We start from the raw sequence: 11,485 nt of genomic DNA on the forward strand, positions 1-11,485 counted from the left end.
CTGGCCAACAGGCAGGAGGGCATCAACTGAAATTGTGACCTACCGATTAGAAATTAAAGGAGTTACTACAAGTAAATCAAGTTCTTTACTAGGTAAACTCCTCACAAATGTCTTCTAGATTATACCGGGAGTCGCGGTCTTTGACACCCGTGCACGCACTGGGCGTCTTCATAGAAATAAAGCTTTTGTGCCATAAGTAACCAAATTAGGTATAGACACAAGTCCGGTGTGGACCCTTCAATTCTTGTTCATTTGACTCATATAAAAGTAGCCACGTTCTGTGGTGCGATTGAAGTGTTTCCGAAGTAAAGTTTTGGTACGAATTCCTCCTTATTTTTCGAGGTTAGAGAACCGAGACAGAGTCACACTTACAGTACTGTATTGAGTTGGAGAAGGAATGTCCACGCAAGTTCTCCTCTTACTACCTGTTAGGGTTTGTTTTCCACAGTATGGTAATACTTTCATGTCGTCATTCAAAGGTTTCTTTCTCTTGGTTGTATTTAGAATCTTGATAGATTTTTGTTTTATTGGAGAGCTCGTAGGTAGCTTTATTCGTGTCAGGTTCAACAACTCATTAGGTCAATAACGTAATGCTACTTTCTACCTATTCCCAGCCATAACATAACAGTCCTATCAACAAATTTATACGGTCTTGACATAGCACGCAGTTCACCACAGCTGTCTTTCATTATCTATTGGGCCTTGTAGTGGGGGCAGAGTTTGTGTTACACGTTTCTTTTGTATCATAAATTTTCAAATGCCTTGGAAATTGAGGGATTCCTGAGCTCTGTTCTGAATTGTTTTGTTGGGCTGTTTGCACACGAACGTACCGCATAACCTAGAACTATTCTGGTGTGTTATAGTCACGAAATTAATTTAATCTATTGATTCGTGTTCACCAACACGATTTTCACCTTTTTTTCGTGTCACACAGAACGATTTTAAAAGCAATGTATTTCTATTGGTAGTTTGTTTGGTGCCTGCACCACGTCTTTTTGTCCGGTCGGGTCTTGGAAGACCAGACGCTGTGGGGTTCATAAAAACATTTTCTTACTCAATATCTTACCCTAAGCCTAAGCCTTTTATTTTAAATTGTATAATGTCGGAGTTTTTTTGCCGTCCGCGAGGAAAAGAAATGGGGCTCAGAGCCTCAGAATACTGAAATCTGTATTTTTTGTCATCTTTTTTTCCTTCTAATTTGTTATTATTTGGTGCAGGCACGAACCATAATACCAATATAAATACATTGCTTCTAAAATCGTTCTGTGTCAGAATACTGAAATCTGTATTTTTTTTATCTGTTTTTCCTTCTAATTTTTTATTATTTACATTGCTTTTAAAATCGTTTTGTGTGACATGAAAAATGGCAAAATCGTGTCTGTGAACACGAATCAATAGATCAATGTCGTGACTGTTGTAGCAACTTATCCTTAAGTTTAATTTAAAGTATTACTGTAACTCTTATCTGTTTATTTCCCACTGATTGAATTCACATCTAGTCTCTAATTTCATCTTCCTTAGAACAAACCAAAGTCTGTCAAGTTTCAACCATCTGGTCAACACTTCTTGTAATGTAAATTCGCTTGCTGAAGACCTTCCCCTTCCCTCCTTCTGTAGTGTATAAAGTATTGATATTTTCTTTAGATGAGGGCAGGTCTGGTGCTGGCTTCTTGGTGCGAGACTCTGTCCTTTCGGCTGTTAAATGCTTTTTGACTTTAATTGACTTTATTAAATAACACAACTTTGCTTTAAACTTCTATTATTTGTTCTTTTCTCGCCAACCAGGTGGTTTCTGTTTTTAAAGTGGAATTTCCTCCACAGTGACTATAACACGAAATGCCGTGAGACTGTGTTGCATGTCCTTGGTTGTTCCCCAACATGCTCCACTACACATTTACAGTCTAATTTAAGCAGTTAGCGTTAAACCATCACCGGTGCCAAACATTGACGACCCTCCGGCTCTGTCACAAAAACACTCTGTGGCAGCACGCCCATGAAAGGTCACCGAGAAAAGACAGAATCCTCATTTGTAAGGCTGCAAACATGGAAAGACAAAACGTCTGTCAATTTTTTTGTTGTTCAAAGAGGTATAAAATCAACGTCACCTGTAAAAACACGCAGATAAAAACATTGTATGTGTCAGCCAGATAACGAGACACAAAAACGATCATCAGATTCAACAGGCATGGCACTTTTCATTCTTGAGATTAGTACAAGAGCCACAGTTGCCTCACGCATCAGTCCCCTATCACTGTTTGGGTTTATTTTAAACCAGTGAGACAGAAAGGGAAAGAGCTTCCCCTGGAGATGCTAATAGTCTCACACTCTCAGACATTCCTGCCTGGCGATCTGATCTTCACGCCATCAGGACACCCCCCCACACACATCCAAAAAACACACACTTTTGTTTAAGACATCTTGAAAGAAAACGTCAACAACCGCATGTGTGTCATTCTCATTACAGTACACTATAGGGGCCAAATGATGGGAGTGTGCCAAGGACTTAGCTCTTCTGTGAATGTGTGTGTGTGTGTGTGTGTGTGTGTGTGTGTGTGTGTGTGTGTGTGTGTGTGTGTGTGTGTGTGTGTGTGTGTGTGTGTTTGCATATACGCTCTTGGCAGGTGCTGCAGTCGAATCAGACCCCGCAGTAGATTATTCTCTACTTAATATATCAGATGTGATCATACGTGACAGGAACTTGAAAATGAATATGTCTGCAATAAATTCCGTCTTGTCATTCTGCCATTTTCTTCTTTTCGATGTGATACTGACTTTCAAAATGATTAACTGCACAAAGAGAGGATTTAGTTTCTCTCGAAAAACAGTGGTTAACACACGCATAAGACGGTAGTGATACTATTTTTTTTGAAAAAGTAGTGCCTCTGTGTTAAATACAAGTCCGCTATTCCATGTCACAGTTTGATTCGTTTTAATTTCAATGATATAGCCTACAGATACACTTCTTAACAATAACTTCCATAATACAATTCTCAGAAAAAATGAAATATCTCTTATTCAGGTGCAAAAAAGATGTGTTTATATTTCAGATAACTAAAACCATTTATCTAGTTTTAAAAATGTTTGTAAAACGACAAAGATCATCATAGTGTATTTTAAATATGTGGCTTTAAACTGCATAAAAAGGAAATTCATGACAACATCGGGCAGACAAACAAAACTCTGAAGCATTCACTTTGTTTTTAGACGGACAAATAATTTGCAAATTAACTAAATGAAACAATGAGTTGCTGGGTTAGATGTGTAGGATGTAATCTGGCAACATCGCTGGGAAGCAAATGGAAAATACCTCAGATGTCTGACAGTCTCTTTGATTGACAATGATGTCTAGTCTAAACAACACCCCCCACCCACACCAAGTGACCCACAGATCACTGCTTCAACTGAACATTGTGTAAGGAACCACAGCAAAATCTCAGTCTGCAATTTTCCTGAAGGTTTTTGTACTCACGGAGCTCATCGAAGTGCGTCTCCATGCCGTCGGCGCCCGGCACGGAGCAGATGAGCCTGGCCTTCAGGAAGGTGCTCCACTTGTTCACCAGACAGCAATGGCCGCCATCATCATTCTGTATTAAGAGGGGTGGAGACACAGAACAGTTTCGATCAAACTCACATCCTCCCGTCTTTCCTTCTGAAAACAAACCCAGGTGGAGCCACCCACACACACTGTACATGATGCAAAGCCAGGAAGCTAAGAGGAAGGGGGGGTTGAGATGGTAAACACTGTCTCCTCCTATTTAGACTCTCCCATCTGTGGTGGAGCGAGGCCAGAATCTATCCCAGTAAGAAAGAGCTGACACCAGTATGTGCTCCTCCATAATCAGCATCTTTAGAGGAAGCATGTCTTTTTCCTTTTGAAGGCTGGATGTAGGCTCTTTCATGCACTTCTGATGAAACCCATTTTGGGATTTGAGATGTTTTTATAATTTCCAGTGTAATTACAGTATACTGAGTGTATTTAAGGTGGTGTGCAGGGTGCGGAGCGAGTGGCAATAAAAGTATCCAGATGTGAGGAGAAGTGGGAATGACAGCCCACTGAGAGGCGAGCGAGTGTTTGTGTGCCGGGTCAGCACCTGACCCCCTCAAATAATTAAAACGGTGAACAGCTGAGGCGACAAGCACACGTACACCACATTTTCTCACCTATACCCGTGCTCATACACTCCCTGTACCGCTCACATATGCACGCAAATCCATAAGGGGACGCATGGACACACGCTAACACCGTATGAACACTTTCTATTCACATTTGTTGATATTTGTTTTTGTTGCTAAGCTACATTTGCATTTGTAGTGTAAACAGGCTTACAGTAAGAGGAGGAATATCGTGAATGGATAACACAACAATGCAAAAGACTTGATATCAATAGTATATATCAAGGACTTTGATTGTGAAAAGTAAGAATGGAAGAAGTATATGGTATGAGGTGTCGGCCTATGGAGCTTCAGTGTTGTTGGTTTATAATCATTTTTAAATACAGGCAGAACTCAACCAACTCAAATGGAAAAGCTAAAAAAAATAGATGTCGTTCCAGAAAAAAAAACGATGTCGCTTTTACGCTGCGTAGTACTTGCGTTCGGTTTTAAAAAATAATGAATGACATGCGAAAAAACGAATGAAAAAAATGTACACTAAACGCTTCAAATGTTTTTAGGACTACCAGGTCAGGAGGTCAGGAGGTCACCGGGTCAGAGGTCAGAGGGCGACCTCCCAGACAGAGGGATGCATTGTAGACAGGAAGGTTAAAGACACATGTGGATTCCAGCACGTCAGCGTTGACCAAACACTAGTTTGCCTGGGGAGCCCCCCGCCTGGGGAGCCCCCCGTCTGCTCTTCATATTGACGAAGGTTTTCTTTTCATTATGTTTACACCCAAAAACAAACACGCTTCGCACTGTGTACACACCAGGCAGATGCGTCCAATACGGGACTGGGTCACCGGAGTCTGGCCCATCTCGGATGACTTCTCCCGGAAGAAGAAATACAGCTTGTCGTCATTTCTCTCTGCGCTGTCAGGGATGAGCTTCACGTGGATGAAAGTAGGGTCTGTGGGGAAAGAGGTGATGAGATCTTAAGGTCGAAGACGCCTTTCGGGAAACATCTGGCTGGAAATCTTCTATAAACTGTGAGCATTTCCTGTTTATCATTTGTTGGGGGATTCTTCACACATGCCAACACCAGAATCTTAACATGTACTCACACATTTGGGATAAAGCCTCTTCCTCACACACTGGATGAGTATCATTTTGAAGGTTTTAAAGAACATTTACCATTTAACCATCTGGAGTTGTACTGATCGGTCCGCATGGCAGTCTTTGTTCCCAGAGTCCGGAAAATGGCAGAGTCTGTTCCCATAAAGTCAACATAGACCCCCGCATATAGTTCACCATCTAAGAGAGAGGGAACAGCTCAGTTTAGGGACATTCCTTCACTCTGGCATACCAGCATTGACCTTGGCACAACAAAACGTGGCTTTTATTGAAAATGCCTATTTAGAACTCAACATGTCAGGAATGTTTTATTTTATGATACGGACGCTCAGCTTCACAAAGCCAAAGATGCTCAATATGTGCAGAAGTTTCTTTACATTTCTTACAAAGGATCCCATAAGACAATTGTATATTTTAAGGAAAGTTTCTGTATAAGGACAGTGTCATTTATTACCGATGACAGGGGAAATGAAAACAACTTGCCTAACCACAGTCCATTTGCTTTCCCTATTAGGCTTTATTTGTAGCATGGCGCACAATGCAGTTTAATATGTATATTGATATATATACAGTATATTCTATTACATGTAGTTGCTAATGTAAGGTAATGCTCACAGTACACTGCCAACCAGGCTATCTTATTACATTACATTTAGACACTTACAATGACCAATTACAGGGACATTCTCTAAGGGCTAAGTGCCTTACTCACAACCTTCCGATCTTCAGCCCACCTCACGATCCATTAGACCAGGGGTTCCCAAACTTTTCAGCCCGCGACCCCCAAAATAACAGTGCCATTATACAGATGACTAGTGCGGACTAGTCATCTGTATAATGGCACTGTTATTTTGGGGGTCGCGGGCTGAAAAGTTTGGGAACCCCTGGTCTAATGGATCGTGAGGTGGGCTGAAGATCGGANTGTGTGTGTGTGTGTGTGTGTGTGTGTGTGTGTGTGTGTGTGTGTGTGTGTGTGTGTGTGTGTGTGTGTGTGTGTGTGTGTGTGTGTGTGTCGTCCCTGGTGAGAAAGGATCTCTAATGCCAGGCTTCATGTGGGCATTTATCCTGTGAGTCATGCACAAAAACACTCTCACAGACAAATCAGACATAGATCCCTCCAGCTGGTGTGTGTACATCTCAAACACAGATGTATAATTATTAGGGACGTAACGATATATCGAATATCGCGATAAATAAATGTCTCAATACCATCGTGAGACTGACGACCTCTTTTTCAAGGGAGACCTGTCCAACATGGCAGCAAGTTACAATATGAACAGATAACACAAAAGGACATGGTATATCTACAGGGCTACATGTACATACCTAGAGACATTTACAAGTACCAACAGTATATTTATATCTCGCCCTGTCAATAAGCCTCACCTTCTTGGCAAAAACTGTATTTGTTTTTGAAGTGGTGGAGAGACAATGCTCAGTTTGACCCACTGCTGTCACCCATGGCCAAATCATATCTCTCTGTCCCAGCAACATCATTACCAAGCAAGAGAGTTGTTTCCACAGCAGGGGATATTGCAAACGCCCAAACATCCCAGATTCTATCTGGAAATGTGGACATGCTCATATTCCTAAAAGATAACCTTGATGATGCTGAGTGAGTGAGTTAGAGTTGAGTTACTTGAAAAATTAAAGTGAAACTTGATTTATTTTATTGCAGGGTCTGATTATGATTTTGTTGACATTTTAAAATACTACTATCCTACTAAAATGCTTTACAATCAGATTTTTCTTTTCAAGTAAAACAAAAAAAATGGTAAGATAACATTTTCCCCCAAAACATTTTCAACTTATTTTTTTTTCAATATCGCAATAAAAAATCATCCATACCTATAAAAACATAAAATAGATACATGAGGCTCAGAAAAGGTTTTACAAGACTGTTTTAAAATATGAATAGGTTGTTTACAGGAAACAGCGTCTTTCAGTGAATTGAAACTGCCTTTTTTTTTTAAAGCTTATATTTAGTTAAAATGTAACAAAATAAGTTGTTGCTGGTTTCACATTGAATCAGTATCCAGCAATGATACATGAGGGGGCAGACTGTTTCAGTATCAGGATGTGTGGAGGTTTACAATGACGCAAGAAAAAAGATATTGTAGGTAGACTCACATTTATTTTGGCTTGTTTGCAACATGCCAGGTTTAAAAATGATTATAACTCACTCCATCATGCTGTTTGTTCTCTTACACCCTCGAACAATGTGACTGGACTCCATGATGAGTTTAACTACGTGTTTGGACTGAACTCTAATGCTAGTTAATGCTTACTTGTCTGTGCTAAACTGGTTGTCTTTCTGTGAAAACAAATGATCCACTCTAGAAGTAGCCCTTGACAAAATGACTCACAACAGTAACAGCCTAGAAGCAGTTTTGACATCATATATTTGACTTTTTTTAATCTGAAACGCAATAGGTAAATGCAGTGGTAAAAAAAAAAAAAAATTATATTTATCTGAGCTGACATTTTCCTAAAAATCCTTACCATTGGCATCCTTTCCAAAATTGAATGCAAAACCAGGTATTTGTATCCCTTCTAAGGAAAGTAACCTTGTCTTTGATTGCTATGAATTGGTTTATGATAACAGGTGAAAAATGTGCAGCGAGGCGAGAGCCCATACATAGTGTTTACTTTCTGTCTGTCTTCTTCTGCTGTTCGCCTTAGTGTTTCCTGATGGATGAAAACTAATGTTTGTTGTCCACAGTAGACGTTAGATTGAGCGGACTTCTTTCTGCGGATTGATATGACTGCACATAGTCCCTTGATTCTCCTTAGCAACGGTCTGCTAGCAAAAAATAGCAGTCGTCTGAGTGGTCTAAATGTTTCTGTTATTAAACTAAGCCGTGTGATCATTTATTGGCTGATTGGTCTGCTCCATTTCAAATGAATTAGGTGATAGATACTTGGTCATATCAGGTCTAAGAAATCATATTATATAATTGTATCTATTTGTCTGTATAGCTGCCGGATCTCTAGGGCAAAAAGGGAAGCACTTATTCCGATTCCCACATCAACACCGAACAGTGATAGAGACCTGGATACATCAGAGCTGTGTGGCATGATTTGATATAAAATACTCGGTGCAGTTATTTTCCTTTGGTTCATTACCATGACATCTTTCATTGCCTCTTCTCTCCCCACCTACACATGTTCTGTATCTTAGCTCAATCCAACAGGTTCAGTCATGTTCTCTTCGGCTGTGCAGAGATATTCTTGGGAATGTAAGGCGACACCAGAAATAATCTTATAAACAAGGGTTATATCATCAGGTATCTATTCATCTCAGTACGCTTACTAACGTCAGAGCGGTTTTATATAGCGAAAACAGAAATGGTGTGTATGTGTGCAGCTACCCACCTAAAGTGGTACACACACACACACACACACACACACACACACACACACACACACACACACACACACACACACAGGCCCACAGGTGGTGAAGATTCCTGTTGTTTCACACTCATCAACTTTATGTTGGTAATCAAATAGCAGGTGTGTGTTCTCAAACAGCCATCAAAGTCAAAGTTACGTTTCTTGGAAATATGTGGAGTACTTGCATGACGCATGCTCTGTATAGCTCCAAATATATAAAGACTTACTTTCTGATATAAAACAATGACACCAAGCTGAATACCTAGTCATTTTGACATCGTTGAACATTTTAAATTGTTATCTTTACATTTGTGAATGTTACTGGCTCGTTCCATACTTTCATTTGTATTTTCTTTTAGATACTCATACTTCTTTTTACCATGGATGTTTACTGATTTGATTTAGATTAACATGTGCTTGCCTCTTTATCTAAAATACCTAAACGACCTTGCTGTTGTAAAATGTCCCTGCTGCGGGACGAAAGGATAAACGTTTTCTCATTCTTAATACATTTCATGCACATAATAATTCAATCATAGTCTGGAAACTGAAACTAAAGTGCAGAGTGTACTAATAATTCACTATTTAGTAAAGGGAGAGAGGTTTAGGAGACAGCCGTGTTTCCTCCCGTCTCCACACAGCCCCTCTTTCCTTTAATTAGCTCTGTAGCGTATATAAACCGGCCCCCTCGTCTCTTTCTCCACAAGGTAAGTTATTGTTCTGCAGCCCACCCCATTCATCACTCTAACTCTAATAACCACCAGGAGGAAAAGTGAGAGGAGAAAAGCGTAGGATTCTTCAGTGAATACAAATACAAAGAAAACGTAAAAACCGAACTTGATATCTTTGTTAAGTACAATAACAGAGCATATATTGGTGTTGTGTATAATGTGGGCAATATACAACAATACACAGAGTAACAAATGGCAAATCCTGACTTAAAAGTAGGAATTGGTTCATAGTGGAATATTTGGAGTGGATGTTCTTGTACCTATGTGCAGTATCCTCATATGGCTATAGCTTGGTCGCGTGTATGTTGGGATGTGGATGGTAGACTGGTGAGCCGATCCACTGTTCTAATGTCAGCTGATTATCTCTCGCCTCTTGACACACACACACACACACACACACACACACACACACACACACACACACACACACACACACGGAGCCTTGGGGCCAAGCGTGGGCCAGGAGGTCAAAGTTGGGGCAGAGATAATGATGCACGGCATAGTGATGTGTGAGAGGAGAGCATGGACTGACAGCAGTGGATAAGCTCTCCTGCTCTTTCTTTGTGTTATTAGTCTCTCTGTTAATGTTGTCTATTGATTAAAAAATGTAATTGCTTTAATCGCAATAATGAGGATTAATCACAAGTTACAAATACTAGTATTTATTTGTATTTTGGGGGGAGATAAAACAAATGCTCGTGTGGTGTTGTATTAAAAAGCAAGGGGAGAAGGGGAGTCATGTGCAATTAAACCTGATTTCAAAATGTCTCCTGCTGGACAAGTTCAGACATGTGCTGGAGATAAAATGATCTGCTGAGGAAGAGGAGGGGGAACAGAGATAGAGCGAGAAGATTAAAAGACAAATTCACATTATAGTTTCATTATTTGCCGGTCCCAATTTCTTTTCAACATTTCGGTGTTATCATTAATAATAATAATAATACATAATATTTATATAGCGCCTTTCACGAAACCCAAGGTCGCTTCACAAGTCGGGCAGGGGGGGGGGAGTAGGGGAAAAGAGGCAGACAGGTCAGGGGGGGTTGGGGGTTTAGTGTTTAACATAGCCATTTAATTAATTATAGCTTATATTAATGCTTCATAACATAGCGTAATATTAACTTAACGATGATAGTTCTAGTAGTAGCAAAGCATACATATAGCATAGTGTGGGTACGAACAAAGGTTTATCATCTATAATGCTTAAATTAGCCTAGCACTAACAAAAGAAATCTTTAGTGTAGTTATCGTCAGTATTATATTTAGCATAGCTTAACGTAAGTTTCAGGAACTTAGGAAATAACTTAAAATTAACAAAATAAACCTTCCGTGGTTTGAGACAAATCAAACGCTTTCCCGGTGAACAACTCAACGTCGTGTAAGGACAAGTTGATGAAAACTTTACTTTGTGTTATAGTTAATAATGACTAGGCTGTGAATAGTTCATCGTCCACAGTAGGAACACCTCCTCCCTTTCTCGTTTTGCCGCGGTCTTGAAGATAACTAAGTTTATTTCGACAAGGCAATCTGGGTACACTCCTGACCGCGTATTTTATCTACATGAGTACATGCTGTCCCACAACGAAACCTGTTCCTTAGACCCTCGTCAGGTATTTGCCACTGGATTTGTGCTGGAAAATAGACGTCGACTGGATCTTTTATTTGCTTATAGTGGTCAGGTCCAATCTAATAGAGCCACTACAGACCCAAGATGGATCAAATCTTTTTTTACAGTCTTCGGACGACGTCTTTAGGACTTGTCTCTTACTTCTCCCATGCGTGCACTACATAGCTGCACGTTTTAAGGAAACACGTTGTACTTTTGTCAGGCCTGAGAAAAATAAGAGACGTTTTTATACGAGCGACAAGGTTCTCTCCTTGTGCAACGGGTCCCTATGTTCAACACAGACTTACACTGGACGGGATTTCGCTCACCCCCCCCCACATAATAGACAAAAAGAAAATAACAAATTAAAACGAACACTTCGTCAAACATAATGAAAAGCACATACTAAAACCAATCGATCAGAGACTCTTTGACAACGTAAAGTTAACCTATTTTAAGTTCTACGGAAAAGTGGTCCGACAGGGTGATATATCATCAAACTATTCCAAATGGAAAAAGGCGA

The 11,485-nt window shown here is 40.1% G+C and overlaps 1 protein-coding gene across 4 annotated transcripts in view; it reads right to left on the bottom strand.

Annotated features, from left to right (window-relative positions):
• Positions 1–11,485, bottom strand: part of LOC104959412 (semaphorin-3F-like) — an 81,609-nt gene that overhangs the window by 15,663 nt on the left and 54,461 nt on the right. For all 4 annotated transcript variants that reach the window (XM_010787302.1, XM_010787304.1, XM_010787303.1 and 1 more), the window contains 3 exons: positions 5,290–5,409; positions 4,926–5,065; positions 3,470–3,584 (listed from right to left, as the gene is read on the bottom strand). In XM_010787302.1, coding sequence (XP_010785604.1) covers positions 3,470–3,584; positions 4,926–5,065; positions 5,290–5,409 — 375 coding nt within the window. The remainder of the gene's footprint in view (positions 1–3,469; positions 3,585–4,925; positions 5,066–5,289; positions 5,410–11,485) is intronic.

Source organism: Notothenia coriiceps, unplaced genomic scaffold (genome assembly GCF_000735185.1).
Source record: "Notothenia coriiceps isolate Sejong01 unplaced genomic scaffold, NC01 NC01_scaffold00030216, whole genome shotgun sequence".
Lineage (NCBI taxonomy): Eukaryota > Metazoa > Chordata > Actinopteri > Perciformes > Nototheniidae > Notothenia > Notothenia coriiceps.